Raw genomic sequence first — 25,463 nt, 5'->3', positions numbered from 1 at the left:
ACTGCCAGTGGGGACGTGTTATTGAGAGGACTGTTACTGAGAGGACTGTTACTGAGGGGACTGTTACTGAGAGGACTGTTACTGCCAGTGGGGACGTGTTACTGAGAGGACTGTTACTGAGAGGATTGTTACTGAGAGGACAGTTACTGCCAGTGGGGACGTGTTACTGAGAGGACTGTTACTGAGAGGACTGTTACTGAGGGGACTGTTACTGCCATTTGGGACGTGTTACTGAGAGGACCGTTACTGGGGGGACTGTTACTAAGAGGAATGGTTCTGCCAGTCTGGACATGTTACTGAGAGTACTATTACTTAGAGAACTGTTATTGAGAGGACTGAAACTGAGAGGACTGTTACTGAGAGGAATGTTACTGAGAGGACTGTTACTGCCAGTGGGGACGTGTTACTGAGAGGACTGTTACTGGAGGGACTGTTACTGAGAGGATTGTTACTGAGAGGACTGTTACTGCCAGTGGGGACGTGTTATTGAGAGGACTGTTACTGAGGGGACTGTTACTGCCAGTGGGGACTGTTACTGAGGGGACTGTTACTGAGAGTACTGTTACTGACTGAGAGGACTGTTACTGAGGGGACTGGTACTGAGAGGACTGTTACTGAGGGGACTGTTACTGCCATTGGGGACAGGTTATTGATAGTACTGTTACTGACTGAGAGGACTGTTAATGAGAGGACTGTTACTGAGAGGACTGTTACAGAGGGAACTGTTACTGAGGGGACTGTTACTGCCAGTGGGGACTGTTACTGCCAGAGGGGACTGTTACTGTGAGGACATTTACTGAGGGGACTGTTACTTAGGGGACTGTTACTGAGGGGACTGTTACTGTCGATGGGGACTGTTACTGAGGGGACTGTTACTGTCGATGGGGACTGTTACTGAGAGGACTGTTACTGCAAGGACTGTTACTGAGAGGACTGTTACTGACGGGACTGTTACTGAAGGGACTATTACTGAGGGGACTGGTACTGAGGGGACTGTTACTGAGGGGACTGTTACTGGGGGGACTATTACTGAGGGGACTGTTACTGAGGGGACTATTACTGAGGGGACTGTTACTGCCATTGGGGACGTTTTACTGAGAGGACTGTTACCGAGGGAACTGTTACTGAGGGGACTGTTACTGCCAGTGGGGACTGTTACTGCCAGAGGGGACTGTTACTGAGAGGACATTTACTGAGGGGACTGTTACTGAGGGGACTGTTACTGAGAGGAATGTTACTGCCAGTGGGGACGTGTTACTGAGAGGACTGTTACTGAGGGGACTGTTACTGCCAGTGGGGACTGTTACTGCCAGTGGGGACGTGTTACTGAGGGGACTGTTACTGAGGGGACTGTTACTGAGAGGACTATTACTGTCGATGGGGACGTGTTACTGAGAGGACTGTTACTGAGAGGACTGTTACTGAGAGGACTGTTACTGAGAGGACTGTTACTGAGAGGACTGTTACTGGAGGGACTGTTACTGAGAGGACTGTTACTGAGAGGACTGTCACTGAGAGGACTGTCACTGAGAGGACTGTTACTGAGAGGACTGTTACTGAGAGGACTGTTACTGAGATAACTGTTACTGAGAGGACTTTTACTGAGAAGACTGTTACTGAGAGGACTGTTACTGAGGGGACTGTTACTGAGAGGAATGTTACTGTCGATGGGTACGTGTTACTGAGAGGACTGTTACTGAGAGGACTGTTACTGAGAAGACTGTTACTGAGAGGACTGTTACTGAGAGGACTGTTACTGAGGGGACTGTTACTGAGAGGAATGTTACTGTCGATGGGGACGTGTTACTGAGAGGACTGTTACTGAGAGGACTGTTAATGAGAGGACTGTTACTGAGGGGACTGTTACTGAGAGGAATGTTACTGTCGATGGGGACGTGTTACTGAGTGGACTGTTACTGAGAGGACTGTTACTGAGGGGACTGTTACTGAGAGGACTGTTACTGAGAGGACTGTTACTGAATGGACTGTTACTGAGGGGACTGTTACTGAGAGGAATGTTACTGTCGATGGGGACGTGTTACTGATAGGACTCTTACTGAGAGGACTCTTACTGAGAGGACTGTTACTGAGAAGACTGTTACTGAGAGGACTGTTACTGAGGGGACTGTTACTGAGAGGAATGTTACTGTCGATGGGGACATGTTACTGAGAGGACTGTTACTGAGAGGACTGTTACTGAATGGACTGTTACTGAGGGGACTGTTACTGAGAGGACTGTTACTGAGAGGACTGTTACTGTCGATGAGGACGTGTTATTGCCATGTTACTGAGTCCTGGTAGCGCAGCTATTACTGTTTGTTGGGACATATCTTTTGTCACACTGTAAACACCTAGAACCAGTCGGAACATTCTGCTCTCATCCTCCATTTCATAGTCTAATGGCCCAGCCTTTATTTTATGTATGTATCTTAAAGACACATTGATACCAAAAGTCTTAAAGGGTGAGCTAATTCTGATTTAAATTGCTTCACTGTCTAGATCTGTGTCCACTTAAAAGAAATGCGTTTAGTGTTTTTAACATCTACACCTGTCTAACAATGTGGGGACAATCATAATGAGTAGAAGATCAGGACAAATGACGCATGTCATCACCAGGTATAAACGGGGCTTTAGAGTAAAGGATAACAATGATTCTAACATAGTTATTGATCACATTAGCCACATTACATCTTACACAGTATTTTACACAACGGAACAGTGTTGTGGTGCATTAGGAACGCATGGACTTCTGGGGAAACAGGTGATCTAAGGTGGTTGAGTGGTGTCTGGCCCTCCGGGTAAACAGGTGATGTGAGGTGGTTGAGTGATGTCTGTCCTTCTGGGTAAACAGGTGATTTGAGGTGGTTGAGTGGTGTCTGGCCCTCTGGATGAACAGGTGATTTGAGGTGGTTGAGTGGTGATTGGCCCTCTGGGTAAACAGGTGATTTGAGGTGGTTGAGTGATGTCTGGCCCTCTGGGTAAACAGGTGATCTGAGGTGGTTGAGTGGTGTCTGGCCCTCTGGATGAACAGGTAATTTGAGGTGGTTGAGTGGTGTCTGGCCCTCTGGATGAACAGGTGATTTGAGGTGGTTGAGTGGTGATTGGCCCTCTGGGTGAACAGGTGATTTGAGGTGGTTGAGTGGTGTCTGGCCTTCTGGGTAAACAGGTGATTTGAGGTGGTTGAGTGGTGTCTGGCCTTCTGGGTAAACAGGTGATTTGAGTTGGTTGAGTGGTGATTGGTCCTCTGGGTAAACAGGTGATTTGAGGTGGTTGAGTGGTGATTGGCCCTCTGGGTAAACAGGTGATTTGAGGTGGTTGAGTGGTGATTGGCCCTCTGGGTAAACAGGTGATTTGAGGTGGTTGAGTGGTGTCTGGCCCTCTGGGTAAACAGGTGATCTGAGGTGGTTGAGCGGTGAAGTGTTGTTCCCGGAGGTAAAAGTGTGTTAATTCATACACACTCTACCCTGTGGTGTGACACACACACACACACACACACACACACACACACACACACACACACACACACTCAGCCACCTCCCTCTCTTACCGTCTGTCTCTACATGTTCTGTAATGATTAACTCCTTTTCTGCCTCCACGCTCTTCTCTTTCACTTCACAACGTCAACGTGCTTCTCATTCTGGACACGCAGGAAAATACACAGGAACACACGCAGGAAGAGACACAGGAAGAGACACAGGAAGAGACACAGGAACACACGCAGGAAGAGACACAGGAAGAGACACAGGAACACACGCAGGAAGAGACACAGGAAGAGACACAGGAAAAGACACAGGAACACACGCAGGAAGAGACACAGGAAGAGACACAGGAAGAGACACAGGAAGAGGCACAGGAACATACACAGGAAGAGACACAGGAACATACACAGGAAGAGACACAGGAAGAGACACAGAAAGAGACACAGGAACACACACAGGAAGAGACACAGGAACACACACAGGAAGAGACACAGGAACACACACAGGAAGAGACACGGGGAATTATAACACCAGTATGGAGGGATGATGACCTGGCTAGCAGCTCAATCACACAGAATTCAGGCTGTAAGAAGGTGAGTTATTATTGTGCTGTATATGTGTGCTTCGTAAACAAATAATGAATCGGCCAGAGTTCGTATTCCTGCCGTAATCAAATGCTTCTCATTTGCATGTGTTAGAGTAGGAAAAAGTCAGTCTGTAAAAGTGTAGACAAAGACTTGAATTCATAACTTGTCTCATTAATGATGTGAATACAGTGAGGGCTACTCATGTTGTTTTGAAAGAGTCTATCCTCTAAACTGGTGTGGTGTGGTGTGGAGCAGGCAGGCAGGCAGGCAGGCAGGCAGGCAGGCAGGCAGGCAGGCAGGCAGGCAGGCAGGCAGACCAGTATAACGCCCCTCCGGCTACATGTTATTAAGAGCTCACAGGATTGGATGTTACAAACAGGGACAATTCATTTCTGTTGAAAGTACTGCTGCTGTTGACTCTGGAATGTTTCCGTTGGGTCCCTGGTTCCAAGGTCTTTTCTCTCTGCTGAGAGGACGCACTGTGAAAGTTACAACACACAGGTTCAGGCAGAGCCAGGCCACTCCCTCTGAAGTAGTCTACCGACTGAGGCACGTATTAAATCTCTCAGCGGAGACATTATTTAGAGAAAGAGAGAGAGATAAAGAATGAGTGAGAGGGAGAGTTAAGCGGCTTCATCTGGGTTAGTGTTTAGTGGGTTGCTCTATTCACTATGTTTAAGCATGGTCTGACTGACTGACTGTCTGATTGACTGTCTGACTGACTGACTGTCTGACTAACTGTCTGACTGACTGACTGACTGATTGACTGACTGACTGACTGACTGTATCGCTGGCAGCTGTTGGTTTTAAATACTTTGGATTCCTTTCCAACAACCAGCACAGGTTTAGACAGAGAGGGGAGGCATTAGGATACTGTTTTAGCATCCCAAATGTCACCCTATTCCCTATAAAGTGTGTAGGTCTAGGTCAAAAGTAGTGCACTATAGAGGGAATAACATGCCATTTGGGAGAGTCTCAACTATCAGAACGCTGTCTAACACAACAACATTACTCTGACCAATAGAATACAGATGATTTCTGAAGTGGAAACATGTTACAATGAAATGCACTGCAGCCATTTGTTTCAGACGTAGAAGGATTGTTAACGTGTTTACTGGGTTAATAACACGGTTAATATTTGTCCTTGCAGGTGACTATCGGGTTTGAATCCATGACTCCATGATGAATACACATGTAGTTATGAGAGACGGGCGAGTGCTGTCAAGGTATGTCATTACTGTGTTTTTTTACTGACTCTGTTGATTGTTCCAAGATGATAGAATACGTGAAGGTCCGTACAGAAGGCTTGAGAAGGAACGAGAAGTCTAAATTAGAGTTCAAAAGTCCAAGCGAGATACTGTATATACATAACAACCAAGTGAGCTATAACAAAGGAGAGTTGTGCTTTCAGTTTTCACACTGTATATCTCAGCTGTGTATTATCTTGTGCTTTATATCCAAACTAATATCTTGGATGTTATTCCAGAATGTTTTGGCATTCTAACAATTCACTATTAAACATACACAGTGAAATTGCAAGAGTTAATGCAACTCCTATGGAGTTAAATTAAACAGTATTTTGGGGTTTATATGGTCCAACCCTTATATTGTGTTAAAACTACTCTGGTCATGGTGTTGATATTTTTGTAGTTAAACGATAGTAAATGGAGCAAATATCAAACTCTCAGAGAGTTGATTAAATTGAACTCCAACTGCCATTTTACTGTTTTCAGTGTTGTTGTTGTTTTTTTAAAATGTAACCATTATTTAACTAAGCAAGTCAGTTAAGAACAAATTCTTAATAACAATGACTGCCTACCCCGGCCAACCCTGGGCCAATTGTTCGCCACCCTATGGGACTCCCTATCACGGCCGGATGTGATACAGGCTGGAATAGAACCAGGGACTGTAGTGACGCCTCTTGCACTGAGATGCAGTGCCTTAGACTGCCACGCCAATCAACTCCCTTGCCATTTTACATTTTTCTGTGGCGTTTTAAATTAGGAATTAACACCAACAGAGTACATTTCTGTTTCAGTGTATTTCCTTTCAGTTATAAGGGTGTAAAGCCTTGTTTGAATATTTATTAACGTGGCACATTAGGGTGGATTGCAATGTGATTTCCAATCTGTGTTGGAAGCCAATCTGCAGAAAAATATCTTGAGCTTTTAGATCACTCACAACAAATATCTTATTACTTTTAGATCACTCACAACAAATATCTCATTACTTTTAGATCACTCACAACTTTCATTTCAAATGCCTGTCACCATGTCATCTGGAAAAATTATCTAACTAACGGTTTTCATAAATCCATTCACTTTCAGATTGGATTAGTTTAGAAAAAAATGGTTTCTTACCTTTTTGTGTAGCATAAAATCAAAATGTAAAAACACAGATATTGAAATAAACAATTTTAAAAAAATCTGCAACAGAGCATGCTGGGAAATACGACAATGAGGCCAATCCCACATCTGTGGATAACTCCATAGATTTAACTCCCTGTCTCTGGTTACTTAATGGAGTTAAAAGTACTCTGTCCCAATGAACTCCAGTTATCAGCATTAACTTTATTTTTTTGGGGGTGGTAGGGTAGCCTAGTGGTTAGAGCAGTGGGCTATCAACTGGAAAGTTGCTAGTTCAAACCCCGGAGCTGACAAGGTACAAATCTGTTGTTCTGCCCCCTGAACAGGCAGTTAACCCACTATTCCTAGGCTGTCATTGAAAATAAGAATTTGTTCTTAACTGACTTGCCTAGTTAAATAAAGTTAAAATAATAAACTCCAGGCAGTGTACCACTCTCTTGAGGAATTAGATAACTCCCAATAGAGTCAATTTAACAATATATTTTTTTAAAACTCTGATTTCAACTATCCTTGATTTACTGTGTACCTTGTGTTTCTGACAGGGCTGAGTTCTTGTCATTGCTGAACACGTACAACTGTTTTCTGAAAGACAAGACCCAGCAGCATCTTGTCTTCTATGAGGTAGGTTGACCCTCGCTGCTCCATTGAATTATTTACATGTTTTATTTACACCAAAGAAAACACGTAATGAAAACAATTAAAATATTTACTAATTAAATCAAACTTCTGCAGTTTACATTTTAGTTCAAGTTGAATTTATTTGAAAATAAGAACTAATAAATACAAACACCAGTGTGGTGAAACCCAAAGGCTGATATGAAACCAAAACTATATACACAAGTACAACAATTAAACACGTTTGTTACAACAGAGAACACAAACAACTAATTATAAATGTATAAATCAATAATCACAAAAAAATATTTATTTTTTTGTTTAAATGTGAATGTGAGAGTTAAGCTATATGGAGGACATTACTGAGTATTTTGGTTCATCAGGCTGACCTCCAGTCTTCATGGAGGGGATTACTGAGTAGTTTGGTTCATCAGGCTGACCCCCAGTCTTCATGGAGGAGATTACTGAGTAGTTTGGTTCATAAGGCTGACCTCCAGTCTTCATGGAGGAGATTACTGAGTAGTTTGGTTCATCAGGCTGACCCCCGGTCTTCATGGTTCATCACGCTGACCCCCAGTCTTCATGGAGGGGATTACTGAGTAGTTTGGTTCATCAGGCTGACCTACAGTCTTCATGGAGGAGATTACTGAGTAGTTTGGTTCATCAGGCTGACCTCCAGTCTTCATGGAGGAGATTACTGAGTAGTTTGGTTCATCAGGCTGACCCCCAGTCTTCATGGAGGAGATTACTGAGTAGTTTGGTTCATAAGGCTGACCTCCAGTCTTCATGGAGGAGATTACTGAGTAGTTTGGTTCATCAGGCTGACCCCCGGTCTTCATGGTTCATCACGCTGACCCCCAGTCTTCATGGAGGGGATTACTGAGTAGTTTGGTTCATCAGGCTGACCCACAGTCTTCATTGGTTCACCAGGGTGACCCCCAGTCTTCATGGAGGAGATTACTGAGTATTTTGGTTCATCAGGCTTACCAGTCTTCATGGAGAAGATTACTGAGTAGTTTGGTTCATCAGGTTGACCCCCAGTCTTCATGGAGATTACTGAGTTTTGGTTACTGAGTTTGGCAATGTGAAGATAAGAATTCCAGAGTTTGGTACCCTCCCCAGCAGTGGAGTTTGTCACAGTGTCTGGTGTTATATAGATAGATTTCAGAATTAACCTGGAAGAATCCATTGAAGGGTTTAGGTAAACTGGGACCTGGTAGAATCCATTGAAGGGTTTAGGTAAACTGGGACCTGGTAGAATCCATTGAAGGGTTTAGGTAAACTTGGACCAGGTAGAATCCATTGAAGGGTTTAGGTAAACTGGGACCTGGTAGAATCCATTGAAGGGTTTAGGTAAACTGTCTGGGACCTGGTAGAATCCATTGAAGGGTTTAGGTAAACTGTCTGGGACCTGGTAGAATCCATTGAAGGGTTTAGGTAAACTTGGACCAGGTAGAATCCATTGAAGCGTTTAGGTAAACTGGGACCTGGAAGAATCCATTGAAGGGTTTAAGTAAACTGTCTGGGACCTGGTAGAATCCATTGAAGGGTTTAGGTAAACTGGGACCTGGTAGAATCCATTGAAGGGTTTAGGTAAACTGGGAGCTGGTAGAATCCATTGAAGGGTTTAGGTAAACTGGGACCTGGTAGAATCCATTGAAGGGTTTAGGTAAACTGGGACCTGGTAGAATCCATTGAAGGGTTTAGGTAAACTGGGACCTGGTAGAATCCATTGAAGGGTTTAGGTAAACTGTCTGGGACCTGGAAGAATCCATTGAAGGGTTTAGGTAAACTGGGAGCTGGTAGAATCCATTGAAGGGTTTAGGTAAACTGGGACCTGGTAGAATCCATTGAAGGGTTTAGGTAAACTGGGACCTGGTAGAATCCATTGAAGGGTTTAGGTAAACTGTCTGGGACCTGGTAGAATCCATTGAAGGGTTTAGTTAAACTGGGACCTGGTAGAATCCATTGGAGGGTTTAGGTAAACTGTCTGGGATCTGGAAGAATCCATTGAAGGGTTTAGGTAAACTGGGACCTGGTAGAATCCATTGAAGGGTTTAGGTAAACTGGGACCTGGTAGAATCCATTGAGGGGTTTAGGTAAACTGGGACCTGGTAATATCCATTGAAGTGTTTAGGTAAACTGGGACCTGGTAGAATCCATTGAAGGGTTTAGGTAAACTGTCTGGGACCTGGTAGAATCCATTGAAGGGTTTAGGTAAACTGGGACCTGGTAGAATCCATTGAACGGTTTAGGTAAACTGGGACCTGGTAGAATCCATTGAAGGGTTTAGGTAAACTGGGACCTGGTAGAATCCATTGAAGGGTTTAGGTAAACTGGGACCTGGTAGAATCCATTGAACGGTTTAGGTAAACTGGGACCTGGTAGAATCCATTGAAGGGTTTAGGTAAACTGGGACCTGGTAGAATCCATTGAAGTGTTTAGGTAAACTGGGACCTGGTAGAATCCATTGAAGGGTTTAGGTAAACTGGGACCTGGTAGAATCCATTGAAGGGTTTAGGTAAACTGGGACCTGGTAGAATCCATTGAAGGGTTTAGATAAACTGGGACCTGGTAGAATCCATTGAAGGGTTTAGGTAAACTGTCTGGGACCTGGTAGAATCCATTGACGGGTTTAGGTAAACTGGAACCTGGTAGAATCCATTGAAGGGTTTAGGTAAACTGAGACCTGGTAGAATCCATTGAAGGGTTTAGTTAAACTGTCTGGGACCTGGTAGAATCCATTGACAGGTTTAGGTAAACTGGGAGCTGGTAGAATCCATTGAAGGGTTTAGGTAAACTGGGACCTGGTAGAATCCATTGAAGGGTTTAGGTAAACTGAGACCTGGTAGAATCCATTGAAGGGTTTAGTTAAACTGTCTGGGACCTGGTAGAATCCATTGAAGGGTTTAGGTAAGCTGGGACCTGGTAGAATCCATTGAAGGGTTTAGGTAAACTGGGACCTGGTAGAATCCATTGAAGGGTTTAGGTAAACTGGGACCTGGTAGAATCCATTGAACGGTTTAGGTAAACTGGGACCTGGTAGAATCCATTGAAGGGTTTAGGTAAACTGGGACCTGGTAGAATCCATTGAAGTGTTTAGGTAAACTGGGACCTGGTAGAATCCATTGAAGGGTTTAGGTAAACTGGGACCTGGTAGAATCCATTGAAGGGTTTAGGTAAACTGGGACCTGGTAGAATCCATTGAAGGGTTTAGATAAACTGGGACCTGGTAGAATCCATTGAAGGGTTTAGGTAAACTGTCTGGGACCTGGTAGAATCCATTGACGGGTTTAGGTAAACTGGAACCTGGTAGAATCCATTGAAGGGTTTAGGTAAACTGAGACCTGGTAGAATCCATTGAAGGGTTTAGTTAAACTGTCTGGGACCTGGTAGAATCCATTGACAGGTTTAGGTAAACTGGGAGCTGGTAGAATCCATTGAAGGGTTTAGGTAAACTGGGACCTGGTAGAATCCATTGAAGGGTTTAGGTAAACTGAGACCTGGTAGAATCCATTGAAGGGTTTAGTTAAACTGTCTGGGACCTGGTAGAATCCATTGAAGGGTTTAGGTAAGCTGGGACCTGGTAGAATCCATTGAAGGGTTTAGGTAAACTGGGACCTGGTAGAATCCATTAAATGGTTTAGGTAAACCTGGACCTGGTACAATCCATTGAAGGGTTTAGGTAAACTGGGACCCGGTAGAATCCATTGAGGGGTTTAGGTAAACTGGGACCTGGTAGAATCCATTGAAGGGTTTAGGTAAACTGTCTGGGACCTGGTAGAATCCATTGACGGGTTTAGGTAAACTGGGACCTGGTAGAATCCATTGAAGGGTTTAAGTAAACTGTCTGGGACCTGGTAGAATCCATTGGAGGGTTTAGGTAAACTGGGACCTGGTAGAATCCATGAAATGGTTTAGGTAAACTGGGACCTGGTAGAATCCATTGAAGGGTTTAGGTAAACTGGGACCTGGTAGAATCCATTGAGGGGTTTAGGTAAACTGGGACCTGGTAATATCCATTGAAGTGTTTAGGTAAACTGGGACCTGGTAGAATCCATTGAAGGGTTTAGGTAAACTGTCTGGGACCTGGTAGAATCCATTGAAGAGTTTAGGTAAACTGGGACCTGGTAGAATCCATTGAAGGGTTTAGGTAAACTGGGATCTGGTAGAATCCATTGAAGGGTTTTGGTAAACTGGGACCTGGTAGAATCCATTGAAGGGTTTAGGTAAACTGGGACCTGGTAGAATCCATTGAAGGGTTTAGGTAAACTGGGACCTGGTAGAATCCATTGAAGGGTTTAGGTAAACTGGGACCTGGTAGAATCCATTGAAGGGTTTAGGTAAACTGTCTGGGACCTGGTAGAATCCATTGAAGGGTTTAGGTAAACTGGGACCTGGTAGAATCCATTGAAGGGTTTAGGTAAACTGGGACCTGGTAGAATCCATTGAAGGGTTTAGGTAAACTGGGACCTGGTAGAATCCATTGAAGGGTTTAGGTAAACTGGGACCTGGTAGAATCCATTGAAGGTTTTAGGTAAACTGGGACCTGGTAGAATCCATTGAAGGGTTTAGGTAAACTGGGACCTGGTAGAATCCATTGAAGGCTTTAGGTAAACTTGGACCAGGTAGAATCCATTGAAGGGTTTAGGTAAACTGGGACCTGGTAGAATCCATTGAAGGGTTTAGGTAAACTGGGACCTGGTAGAATCCATTGAAGGGTTTAGGTAAACTGGGACCTGGTAGAATCCATTGAAGGGTTTAGGTAAACTGGGACCTGGTAGAATCCATTGAAGGGTTTAGGTAAACTGGGACCTGGTAGAATCCATTGAAGGGTTTAGGTAAACTGGGACCTGGTAGAATCCATTGAAGGGTTTAGGTAAACTGGGCCCTGGTAGAATCCATTGAAGGGTTTAGGTAAACTGGGACCTGGTAGAATCCATTGAAGGGTTTAGGTAAACTGGGACCTGGTAGAATCCATTGAAGGGTTTAGGTAAACTGGGACCTGGTACATCCAGTTGGCTTCATTAATTTTAGTGTGATAAATCCAGTTGGCTTCATTAATTTTAGTGTGATAAATCCAGTTGGCTTCATTAATTTTAGTGTGATAAATCCAGTTGGCTTCATTAATTTTAGTGTGATAAATCCAGTTGGCTTCATTAATTTTAGTGTGATAAATCCAGTTGGCTTCCTTAATTTTAGTGTGATAAATGCAGTTGGCTTCATTAATTATAGTGTGAATAATCCAGTTGGCTTCATTCATTTTAGTGTGATAAATCCAGTTGGCTTCATTAATTTTAGTGTGATAAATCCAGTTGGTTTCATTAATTTTAGTATGATAAATCCAGTAGGCTTCATTAATTTTAGTGTGATAAATCCAGTTGGTTTCATTAATTTTAGTGTGATAAATCCAGTTGGCTTCATTCATTTTAGTGTGATAAATGCAGTTGGCTTCATTCATTTTAGTGTGATAAATCCAGTTGGCTTCATTAATTTTAGTGTGATAAATCCAGTTGGCTTCATTAATTTTAGTGTGATAAATCCAGTTGGTTTCATTAATTTTAGTGTGATAAATCCAGTTGGCTTCATTAATTTTAGTGTGATAAATGCAGTTGGTTTCATTAATTTTAGTGTGATAAATCCAGTAGGCTTCATTAATTTTAGTGTGATGAATCCAGTTGGCTTCATTAATTTTAGTGTGATAAATCCAGTTGGTTTCATTAATTTTAGTGTGATAAATCCAGATGGTTTCATTAATTTTAGTGTGATAAATCCAGTTGGCTTCATTAATTTTAGTGTGATAAATCCAGTTGGCTTCATTAATTTTAGTGTGATAAATCCAGTTGGCTTCATTAATTTTAGTGTGATAAATCCAGTTGGCTTCATTAATTTTAGTGTGATAAATCCAGTTGGCTTCATTAATTTTAGTGTGATAAATCCAGTTGGTTTCATTAATTTTAGTGTGATAAATCCAGTTGGCTTCATTAATTTTAGTGTGATAAATCCAGTTGGTTTCATTAATTTTAGTGTGATAAATCCAGTTGGTTTCATTAATTTTAGTGTGATAAATCCAGTTGGCTTCATTAATTTTAGTGTGATAAATCCAGTTGGTTTCATTAATTTTAGTGTGATAAATCCAGTTGGTTTCATTAATTTTAGTGTGATAAATCCAGTTGGTTTCATTAATTTTAGTGTGATAAATGCAGTTGGTTTCATTAATTTTAGTGTGATAAATCCAGTTGGCTTCATTAATTTTAGTGTGATAAATCCAGTTGGTTTCATTAATTTTAGTGTGATAAATCCAGTTGGTTTCATTAATTTTAGTGTGATAAATCCAGTTGGCTTCATTAATTTTAGTGTGATAAATCCAGTTGGTTTCATTAATTTTAGTGTGATAAATGCAGTTGGTTTCATTAATTTTAGTGTGATAAATCCAGTTGGTTTCATTAATTTTAGTGTGATAAATGCAGTTGGTTTCATTAATTTTAGTGTGATAAATCCAGTTGGCTTCATTAATTTTAGTGTGATAAATCCAGTTGGTTTCATTAATTTTAGTGTGATAAATCCAGTTGGTTTCATTAATTTTAGTGTGATAAATCCAGTTGGCTTCATTAATTTTAGTGTGATAAATCCAGTTGGCTTCATTAATTTTAGTGTGATAAATCCAGTTGGTTTCATTAATTTTAGTGTGATAAATCCAGTTGGCTTCATTAATTTTAGTGTGATAAATCCAGTTGGTTTCATTAATTTTAGTGTGATAAATCCAGTTGGCTTCATTAATTTTAGTGTGATAAATCCAGTTGGTTTCATTATTTTTAGTGTGATAAATGCAGTTGGCTTCATTAATTATAGTGTGAATAATCCAGTTGGCTTCATTCATTTTAGTGTGATAAATCCAGTTGGCTTCATTAATTTTAGTGTGATAAATCCAGTTGGTTTCATTAATTTTAGTATGATAAATCCAGTAGGCTTCATTAATTTTAGTGTGATAAATCCAGTTGGTTTCATTAATTTTAGTGTGATAAATCCAGTTGGCTTCATTCATTTTAGTGTGATAAATGCAGTTGGCTTCATTCATTTTAGTGTGATAAATCCAGTTGGCTTCATTCATTTTAGTGTGATAAATGCAGTTGGCTTCATTAATTTTAGTGTGATACATCCAGTTGGCTTCATTAATTTTAGTGTGATAAATCCAGTTGGTTTCCTCAGCAAAGAGAATGGGAAGTACGGTAGAAGATACAGCAGCAAGGTCATGGAGATTAGGAATAACTAAGGTCCAATGATCACACCCTGTGGGACGCCACAGGATATCTTGGCCCTGGTACATGCACATCCATTTGCATAAACAAATTGTTCTCTATCATAAACATAACGACAGTGCATTCGGAAAGTATTCAGTCCACATTTTGTTACGTTACAGCCTTATTCTAAAATGGATTCAATATGTTTTTTTTGCTCATCAATCTACACACAATACCCTATAATGACAAAGCAAAAACAAGTTTAGAATTTTATTGCTAATTTATATATATATAAAAAAACTGAAATATCACATTTACATGAGTATTCAGACCCTTTACTCAGTACTTTGTTGAAGCACCTTTGACAGCGATTACAGCCTCCAGTCTTCTTGGGTATTACGCTACAAGCTTGGCACACCTGTATTTGGAGAGTTTCTCCCATTCTTCTCTGCAGATCCTCTCAAGCTCTGTCAGGTTGGATGGGGAGCGTCGTTGCACAGCTATTTTCAGGTCTCTCCAGAGATGTTAGATCGGGTTCAAGTTAGATCGGGTTCAAGTCCGGGCTCTGGCTGTGCCACTCAAGGACATTCAGAGACTTGTCCCACAATTGCGTTGTCTTGGCTGTGTGTTTAGGGCCGTTGTCCTGTTGGAAGGTGAACCTTCACCCCAGTCTGAGGTCCTGTGCGCTCTGGGGTGAAGGTTTTCATCAAGTTTCTCTCTGTACATTGCACTGTTCATCTTTCCCTTGATATTGACTAGTCTCCCAGTCCCTATGACTGAAAAACATCCCCACAGCATGATGCTGCCACCACCGTGCCTCACCGTAAGGATGGTGCCAGGTTTCCTCTAGATGTGATGCTTGCCATTCAAGCCAAAGAGTTCAATCTTTCATCAGACCAGAGAATATTATTTCACATAGTCTGAGAGTCCTTTAAGTACCTTTTTGCAAACTCCAAGCGGGCTGTCATGTGCCTTTTACTGAAGAGTGGCTTATGTCTGGCCACTACCATAAAGGCCTGATTGATGGAGGACTGCAGACATGGTTGTCCTTCTGGAAGGTTTTCCCATCTCCACAGAGGAACTGAGAGAGTGACTATCGGTTTCTTAGTCACCTCCCTGACCAAGGCCCTTCTCCCCCGATTGCTAAATTTGGCCGGGCGGCCAGCTCTAGGAAGAGTCCTGGTGGTTCCAAACTTCTGTTGTTTAAGAATGACGGAGGCCACTGTGTTTTTGAGGACCTTCAATGCTGCAGAACATTTTTGGTACCCGTCCCCAGATCTGTGCCTCAACAGAATCCTGTCTCGGAGCTCTACGGACGATTCCTTCAACATTGCATGGTGTTTGCTCTGACATGCGCTATCAACTGTGGAACCTTATAAAGACGTGTGTTTGCCTTTACAAATCATATCCTACTAATTGAATTTACCACAGGTGCTCCAATCAAGTTGTAGAAACATCTCAAGGATGATCAATGGAAACAGGATGCACCTGAGCTCAATTTCGAGTCTCATAACAAAGGGTCTGAATTATTATGTAAATATGTTTTAAAAAATTGTTTTTTTATAAATGTGAAACAAATTATTTAAACCTGTTTTCACTTTGTAACTATCGGGTAAAGGATTTTCTTTTTTAAATGTAAAAAAATGATTGACTCCATTTTTAAATAAGGCTGAAACAAAACGTGGGAAAGGGAAGGGGTTAGAATACTTTCAGAATGAGCTGTATAATTATATGTATAACCATGAAACTGTAGTAATGCAATTTGGAAAGTAATATTTCATGACCAACATTTGGATCAATATCAAAATATGCCAAGAGCGTATTCATTGTTTTAAAGGGCAGTAAAGATTTTATCAACGAGTTGCTAAAGAGCCACATCTGTTGAGTGGTTTTTACCAAAACCATATTGGTTCTCATATAGAATACAGAATATAGAATACAGGGTTGATTTAAATGCTTCAACATTCTCTTAAATTCATTATAATTAACATTCTCTTATACACCATGTTTCTAGGATTTTAGAAAAACATAGTACTGATATGGGGTGGTAATTTGTAAAAACAATCTGGGATCCCCAAATCTATAGAGGGGGATAACTTTGGCAATTTTTTTAATCTTTAGGAGCATTGCCAGTTTGCAATGATTTGGTGAAAATATACATTCGAGGCTCAGCAATCATGAGACACTGATTTCACCAAAGAGGCACCAATCTCATCATGACCTGCTGCTGATATCTCTAAGTTACCAATTACCTCCATCCCCTCCATTACACCAGGAGGATCAAACAGAAGCAGAAGAGGAACATGTCCCTTAATGTAATCCAGGAGATTTACATCAGTTCTCTATTTTCTTTGACAGAGAGGAACCAACATTCACAAAAAAGTTTTTAAATTAACATGAAATACAGTCAAGATCAATATCGGTCTTATTTCCCACAATACATTGAGATGGAATAGTTGTAGATGCCTATTTCTTATTCAACAGTTGATTGATGATTTTCCAAGTTGACTTTATATATTATTTAAGGATTCTTGGAATATGTTAGGAAAATATATTTTTGGGGATATCCGAAGTAAGAGATTAAATTTGCTCATACACTTTTTGTAATGTGCAGAGAATGTTTTGAGACCGGTTGTAAACCAAGGTTTCCTGAAACCTTCTTGTGCTCTCTTACATGGTTTGACTAAGGGAAAGCAGTGGGGAAATACACCATTAAATGATGTGAGAAAAGTCAGGTAAAGCAGACTCCACATCAGCCTGATTATAAACATTTTCCCATGAAATATCATCAATCAACATCTTAATGAGCTCACAATTACTTTAGTTAAATATTCTACCCTTAATGCTACTAATCATTCCCATCTGTTCATGTCCAACTGCCAAAGAGAAGTGGAAAATTGGAAAGTGGTCAGAAATGTCAGAATACAGTATACCTGTATTAGCCACATTATTCAAATAATTTGTAAAAATATGATCAATAAGGGTGTCAGGTGAACTGGTCAGTCTGTGGTCTTATAGATGAGGGGATACAGGTGAACTGGTCAGTCTGTGGTCTTATAGATGAGGGGATACAGGTGAACTGGTCAGTCTGTGGTCTTATAGATGAGGGGATACAGGTGAACTGGTCAGTCTGTGGTCTTATAGATGAGGGGACACAGATAGATGGAGTATCAGGTGTCAGTGAGTGGTTCTCATTTTTAATTTAACTTATGTTGAAAACATCCAATAGAAATTAATCACCCAATCAAATCCAAGGTTGATGCAAGGATATCAGTGAAACGACCAATGTCAGAATCGGGTGGACGATAGATGCATCTAATTACCACTTTTTAACCACCCAAAAAACAGCTCAGTTTACAGCTCTGGACCCTTGTGCCGTTAAAACCTAACTAACGTGTTTACAGTTCTGGACCCCTGTACCGTTAAAACCTAACCAACGTGTTTACAGCTCTGGACCCCTGTACTGTTAAAACCTAACTAACGTGTTTACAGTTCTGGACCCCTGTACTGTTAAAACCTAACTAACGTGTTTACAGTTCTGGACCCCTGTACCGTTAAAACCTAACCAACGTGTTTACAGCTCTGGACCCCTGTACTGTTAAAACCTAACCGACGTGTTTACAGTTCTGGACCCCTGTACTGTTAAAACCTAACTAACGTGTTTACAGCTCTGGACCCCTGTACTGTTAAAACCTAACCGACGTGTTTACAGTTCTGGACCCCTGTACTGTTAAAACCTAACCAACGTGTTTACAGCTCTGTACCGTTAAAACCTAACCGACGTGTTTACAGTTCTGGACCCCTGTACCGTTAAAACCTAACCAACGTGTTTACAGCTCTGGACCCCTGTACTGTTAAAACCTAACTAACGTGTTTACAGCTCTGGACCCCTGTACTGTTAAAACCTAACCGACGTGTTTACAGTTCTGGACCCCTGTACTGTTAAAACCTAACCAACGTGTTTACAGTTCTGGACCCCTGTACCGTTAAAACCTAACCGACGTGTTTACAGTTCTGGACCCCTGTACTGTTAAAACCTAACTAACGTGTTTACAGCTCTGTACCGTTAAAACCTAACCAACGTGTTTACAGCTCTGGACCCCTGTGCCGTTTAAACCTAACCAACGTGTTTACAGTTCTGGACCCCTGTACCGTTAAAACCTAACCAACGTGTTTACAGCTCAGTACCGTTAAAACCTAACCAACGTGTTTACAGCTCTGGACCCCTGTGCCGTTTAAACCTAACCAACGTGTTTAAAGTTCTGGACCCCTGTACCGTTAAAACCTAATCAACATACAGTATATGTTATATTTGAAATGTTAAGACTAAGAACTGTGTTTATCTCCACTAGAGAGATGGAGAGGTGGTGTTCGAGGGATTCCTGACTATCTCCTGGGGAGTACGGCAGCCCATCAGGCTCAAAATACAGGATGACAAACAACAACCAATCACCAGCCTCCTGTCACCTGACCCAGTCAGTCCAGTCAGTCCTCATGGACGCAAGAGGTTACCTTTGACCTTTATCATGCATTATGTCAATACCATAGTTAAAATGGAGTAATACAAGCATCACTCAGGCTAAACCCTCTCTGTCTGTCAGGGGGATGACACGATGGGGGGAGTTTGAAGATCTCCATCAGATCAATGAGACAGAGGAGACCAACAAGCAGCATCCTGCAGAGGAGACCAGCAACCACACGACAGGTAATCTCACCTTAACTATAGCAACCACATTACAGGTAACCTCACCTTAACGATAACAACCACACTACAGGTAACCTCACCTTAACTATAGCAACCGCATTACAGGTAACCTCACCTTAACAACCACACTACAGGTAACCTCACCTTAACTATAACAACCACACTACAGGTAACCTCACCTTAACTAACTCCTCTCTCGGAGGACCTGAGCCCTAGGACCATGCCTCAGGACTACCTGACATGATGACTCCTTGCTGTCCCCAGTCCACCTGGCCGTGCTGCTGCTCCAGTTTCAACTGTTCTGCCTTATTATTATTGGACCATGCTGGTCATTTATGAACATTTGAACATCTTGGCCATGTTCTGTTATAATCTCCACCCGGCACAGCCAGAAGAGGACTGGCCACCCCACATAGCCTGGTTCCTCTCTAGGTTTCTTCCTAGGTTTTGGCCTTTCTAGGGAGTTTTTCCTAGCCACCGTGCTTGTACACCTGCATTGCTTGCTGTTTGGGGTTTTAGGCTGGGTTTCTGTACAGCACTTTGAGATATCAGCTGATGTACGAAGGGCTATATAACTACATTTGATTTGATTTGATTTGATTTGAACTATAACAACCACACTACAGGTAACCTCACCTTAACTATAACAACCACACTACAGGTAACCTCACCTTAACAACCACACTACAGGTAACCTCACCTTAACCTTAACAACCACACTACAGGTAACCTCACCTTAACAACCACACTACAGGTAACCTCACCCGAACCACACTACAGGTAACCTCACCCTAACCACACTACAGGTAACCTCACCTTTACAACCACACTACAGGTAATCTCACCCTAACCACACTACAGGTAACCTCACCTTAACCTTAACAACCACACTACAGGTAACCTCACCTTAACAACCACACTACAGGTAACCTCACCCTAACCACACTAGAGATAACCTCACCCTAACCACACTACAGGTAACCTCACCTTTACAACCACACTACAGGTAACCTCACCTTAACAACCACACTACAGGTAACCTCACCCTAACCACATTACAGGTAACCTCACCTTGACAACCACATTACAGGTAACCTCACCCTAACCACATTACAGGTAAACTCACCTTCACAACCATACTGCAGGTAAACTCCCCTTAACAACCACACTGTAGGTAAACTCCCCTTAACAACCACACTGCAGGTAACCTCACCCTAACCGCATTACAGGTAAACTCACCTTAACAACCACACTGCAGGTAAACTCACCTTAACAACCACACTGCAGGTATTTCCCTTCAGTTCATTGACACTAAATCCATCAGTTGAATGAATAGTTGATTGAAGGTCTAAATTAATCTCCAATTAATGTCTCCATAGAGAAATTAACTAAATTTGCTGTACGGTGTCCATATTAGGACAACGTCATTTTAACGAATGAGTCATGAGACAGTTGCAACTCCTGCTGAGACTGAAACATCTCTTGCTGAGACTGTCCTAATATGGATACCGTACACATATTCTGTCTCAGGATACAGGGGTTATTTAAAGCTCTGTATTATAAGGTTGTGAGATGTCAACCCTTATCCGATCGTGATTATTTGCCCATAAAACATTATGATGTGTAATATATATATGTATATTTCGTACCAGTCAAAAGTTTTAGAACACCTACTTAATCAAGGGCTGTTCTTTATTTGTACTATTTTCTACATTGTAGAATAACAATGAAGACATCAAAACTATGAAATAACACATATGGAGATATGTAGTAACCAAAAAAGTGTTAAAACAAAACCAAATATATTTTAAACTCTTCAATGTAGCCACCCTTTGCCTTGGTGACAGCTTTGCACACTCTTGCATTCGCATTCTCTCAACCAGCTTCACCTGGAATGCTTTTCAAACAGTCTTGAAGGAGTTCCCACATATGCTTAGCACTTGTTGGCTGCTTTTCCTTCACTGCGGTCCAACTCATCCCAAACCATCTCAATTGGGTTGAGGTTGGGTGATTGTGGAGGCCTAGTCATCTGATGCAGAGTTCAATCACTCTCCTTCTTGGTCAAATTGCCCTTTCAAAGACTGGAGGTGTATTTGGGGTCATTGTCCTGTTGAAAAACAAATGGTAGTCCCACTAAGGACAAACCAGATGGGATGGTATATCGCTGCAGAATTCTGTGGTAGCCATGCTTATTAAGTGTGCCTTGAATTCTAAATAAATCACTGAGTGTCACCAGCAAAGAACCCACACAACATCACACCTCCTCCTCCATGGTGGGAACATGTGGAGATCATCCGTCCACCTACTCTGCGTCTCACAAAGACACTGCGGTGAACCAATTTGTTTTTATTTGGACTCATCAGACCAAATGACAGGTTTTCACAGGTCTAATGTCCATTGCTTGTGTTTCTTGGCCCAAGCAAGTCTCTTCTTATTATTGGTGTCCTTTAGTAGTGGTTTCTTTGCAGCAATTCGACCACGAAGGCCTGATTCACGCAGTCTCCTCTGAACAGTTGATGTTGAGATGTGTCTGTTACTTAAACTCTGTGAGGAATTTATCTACAATCTGAGGCTGGTAACTCTAATGAACTTATCCTCTGCAGAGGTAACTCTGCGTCTTCCTTTCCTGTGATGGACCTCATGAGAGCCAGTTTCATCATAGCGCTTGATGGTTTTTGTGAATGCCCTTTAAGAAACTTTCAACGTTTTTGACATTTTCCGTATTGACTGACCTTCATGTCTTAGAGTCATGATGGTCTGTCGTTTCTCTTTGTATATTTGAGCTGTTCTTACCATAATATGGACTTGGTATTTTACCAAATAGGGCTATCTTCTGTATACCACCCCTACTTTGTCACAAGTCAACTGATTGGCTCAAACGCATAAAGGAGGACATAAATTCCACAAAATAACTTTACGGCAAAACCTCTTAATTAAAATGAATTTCAGGTGACTACCTCATGAAGCTGGTTGAGAGAATGCCAAGAGTGTGCAAAGCAGTCATCAAGGCTACTTTGAAGAACCTAAAAAAAATGTTTTAGATTTGTTTACATTTTTTTTGGTTACTACATAATTCGATGTGTTATTTCATAGTTTTGATTTCTACACTATTGTTCTACAATGTAGAAAATAAAGAAACCCTTGAATGAGTAGGTGCATTTTGACTGGAACTGTATATTTACACCACTAGTCAAACGTTTAAGAACAACTAAAAGGGAAGGGGAGCAACTGTCCATTTTGAAGTCAGAGGGGACGCAACCACTGGTCAGGGATGAGTTGATGAGGGAAGTGAGGAATGGGAGAAGGTCTCCAGAGATGGCCTGGATAAGAGAGGAGGGGATGATCAATAGGATGTGAATGAGTAAAAGATATCGTCAATCGTCAATCTAAAAGTCACCTGCAGAGAGGGAGGGGGGGGATTAAGGATGGAGGAGAAGGTAGAAAATAGTTTCAGGGTAGAACCATGACATTTAATGGTAGAAAGTGGCTTTAGCAGCAGATACAGAGGAACAGAAAGAGACAGGAGGGAGTGAAAGGATGATAGGTCCTCGGGAAGTTTAGTATTTAAAAAAATATTTGCTCAGCTGCCCGCAGCCCTGTTCTGTAAGCTTCACAATGAGTCACTCAGCGACGTAGCAGGAGCGGAAGGCCGAACCAGCTGGGAGGAAAGGGGAGAGTGCGAGTCATAAAATGCGGAATGGGAGTGGAGTAGGGTCGAAACAGAGAACAGGGACATGGAGGGGGTTACAGTGAGATTAATAGGAGAACAGAGACCTGGAGGGGGGTTACATTGAGATTAGTAGGAGAACAGAGACCTGGAGGGGGTTACAGTGAGATTAGTAGGAGAACAGAGACTGGGGGGGTTACAGTGAGATTAGTAGGAGAACAGAGACCTGGAGGGGGGTTACAGTGAGATTAGTAGGAGAACAGAGACCGGGGGGGTTACAGTGAGATTAGTAGGAGAACAGAGACATGGAGGGGGGTTACAGTGAGATTAGTAACAGAACAGAGACCTGGAGGGGGTTACAGTGAGATGTGGAGGGGGGTTACAGTGAGATTAGTAGGAGAACAGAGACCTGGAGGGGGTTACAGTGAGATTAGTAGGAGAACAGAGACCTGGAGGGGGGTTACAGTGAGATTAATAGGAGAACAGAGACCTGGAGGGGGGTTACAGTGAGATTAATAGGAGAACAGAGACCGGGGGGGGTTACAGTGAGATTAGTAGGAGAACAGAGACCTGGAGGGGGGTTACAGTGAGATCAGTAGGAGAACAGAGACCTGGAGGGGGTCACAGTGAGATTAGTAGGAGAACAGAGACTAGTAAAGATGAGGTTAAGAGAATTGCCTGTCTTGTGAGTTGGAGGGGATTGGGAAAGGGTGAGGTAATATCGCCCAACTCTACTGTCCAGGGAGCTACAGGAGTTATGAAAGCTGTACGCTGCGTCCCACCCCAACAAAGCAGAAGACGGAGGTGGAGGAGGAGCAGTCCAACCTGATCCGCTGTATGAGTGATGCTTCCTTGGTGAAGAGGAGGGTGAAGAGGAGTCCCTCACAGAGAGAGAGGAACAGGCAACACTGCTTCTCCATCAACGGACACTTTTATAACTACAAGGTAACGTCAATGAGAGAACTGACCTGATCATTACCTATCTAGGACATGATTTGATCCATCAAATTTCTTTCTTTCTTTCTTTCTTTCTTTCTTTCTTTCTTTCTTTCTTTCTTTCTTTCTTTCTTTCTTTCTTTCTTTGCATGCTGGGAGTGTTTAGTGCATGCTGGGAATTTTGTGAGCGGTGTCTGGAGTTAGATCGCCTGTGTAATCTTTCTTGTTTTCTTTTCTTGGTGGTTTTCTTTTCTATGAATGATGATTTTTTTGTGGTAGAGGCTTTGGGAGATGCACAGAGGGTCCTCGTAACGCCTGACCCACTAATGTAGGGAGAGGTGGGCCTCATAATGCCTGACCCACTAATGTAGGGAGAGGTGGGCCTCATAATGCCTGACCCACTAATGTAGGGAGAGGTGGGCCTCATAATGCCTGGACCCACTGGTGTACAGAGAGATGGGCCTCGTAATGCCTGACCCTCTGATGTAGGGAGAGGTGGTCCTCGTAACGCCTGTGCCCACTGATGTAGGGAAAGGTGGGGATCATAACGCCTGGGCCCACTGATGTAGGGAGAGGTGGGGATCATAACGCCTGGGCCCACTGATGTAGGGAAAGGTGGGGATCATAACGCCTGGGCCCACTGATGTAGGGAGAGGTGGTCCTCGTAACACCTGGGCCCACTGATGTAGGGAGAGGTGAGCCTCGTAACGCCTGTGCCCACTGATGTAGGGAAAGGTGGGCATCGTAACGCCTGGGCCCACTGATGTAGGGAGAGGTGGTCCTCGTAACACCTGGGCCCACTGATGTAGGGAGAGGTGGGCCTCGTAACGCCTGGGCCCACTGATGTAGGGAGAGGTGGTCCTCGTAACACCTGGGCCCACTGATGTAGGGAGAGGTGGTCCTCGTAACACCTGGGCCCACTGATGTAGGGAAAGGTGGGGATCATAACGCCTGGGCCCACTGATGTAGGGAGAGGTGGTCCTCGTAACACCTGGGCCCACTGATGTAGGGAAAGGTGGGGATCATAACGCCTGGGCCCACTGATGTAGGGAGAGGTGGTCCTCGTAACGCCTGGGCCCACTGATGTAGGGAGAGGTGGGCATCGTAACGCCTGGGCCCACTGATGTAGGGAGAGGTGGTCCTCGTAACACCTGGGCCCACTGATGTAGGGAGAGGTGGGCCTCGTAACGCCTGTGCCCACTGATGTAGGGAAAGGTGGGGATCATAACGCCTGGGCCCAATGATGTAGGGAGAGGTGGTCCTCGTAACGCCTGGGCCCACTGATGTAGGGAGAGGTGGTCCTCGTAACACCTGGGCCCACTGATGTAGGGAGAGGTGGTCCTCGTAACACCTGGGCCCACTGATGTAGGGAGAGGTGGTCCTCATAACGCCCACTGATGTAGGGAGAGGTGGTCCTCATAACACCTGGGCCCACTGATGTAGGGAGAGGTGGTCCTCGTAACGCCTGGGCCCTCTGATGTAGGGAGAGGTGGTCCTCATAACACCTGGGTCCACTGATGTAGGGAGAGGTGGTCCTTGTAACGCCTGACCCACTAATGTAGGGAGAGGTGGTCCTCGTAACGCCTGGGCCCACTGATGTAGGGAGAGGTGGTCCTCGTAACGCCTGGGCCCAATGATGTAGGGAGAGGTGGTCCTCGTAACGCCTGGGCCCACTGATGTAGGGAGAGGTGGTCCTCGTAACGCCCACTGATGTAGGGAGAGGTGGTCCTCGTAACGCCTGGGCCCACTGATGTAGGGAGAGGTGGTCCTTGTAACGCCTGGGCCCACTGATGTAGGGAGAGGTGGTCCTCGTAACGCCTGGGCCCACTGATGTAGGGAGAGGTGGTCCTCGTAACGCCCACTGATG

At 43.1% G+C, this 25,463-nt stretch overlaps 1 protein-coding gene across 4 annotated transcripts in view; it reads left to right on the top strand.

Annotated features, from left to right (window-relative positions):
- The first annotated feature begins 3,456 nt into the window (after positions 1 to 3,456).
- rassf6 (Ras association domain family member 6) overlaps positions 3,457 to 25,463 on the top strand; it is a 32,606-nt gene continuing 10,599 nt past the window's right edge. For 2 of the 4 annotated variants that reach the window (XM_036976616.2, XM_090236599.1), the window contains exons 1-6: positions 3,519 to 4,072; positions 5,217 to 5,292; positions 6,975 to 7,053; positions 18,641 to 18,795; positions 18,890 to 18,993; positions 23,403 to 23,605. In XM_036976616.2, coding sequence (XP_036832511.1) covers positions 5,246 to 5,292; positions 6,975 to 7,053; positions 18,641 to 18,795; positions 18,890 to 18,993; positions 23,403 to 23,605 — 588 coding nt within the window. In that variant the 5' untranslated portion in view covers positions 3,519 to 4,072; positions 5,217 to 5,245. Of the gene's footprint in view, positions 4,073 to 4,637; positions 4,708 to 5,216; positions 5,293 to 6,974; positions 7,054 to 18,640; positions 18,796 to 18,889; positions 18,994 to 23,402; positions 23,606 to 25,463 lie in introns of those variants that run through there. The other 2 variants (XM_036976614.2, XM_036976615.2) reach the window with 2 other exon arrangements.

Source organism: Oncorhynchus mykiss, chromosome 5 (genome assembly GCF_057628025.1).
Source record: "Oncorhynchus mykiss isolate SJ-2025 chromosome 5, ASM5762802v1, whole genome shotgun sequence".
In the NCBI taxonomy this organism is placed as follows: domain Eukaryota; kingdom Metazoa; phylum Chordata; class Actinopteri; order Salmoniformes; family Salmonidae; genus Oncorhynchus; species Oncorhynchus mykiss.
This window is presented reverse-complemented; position numbering and strand designations above follow the sequence as displayed.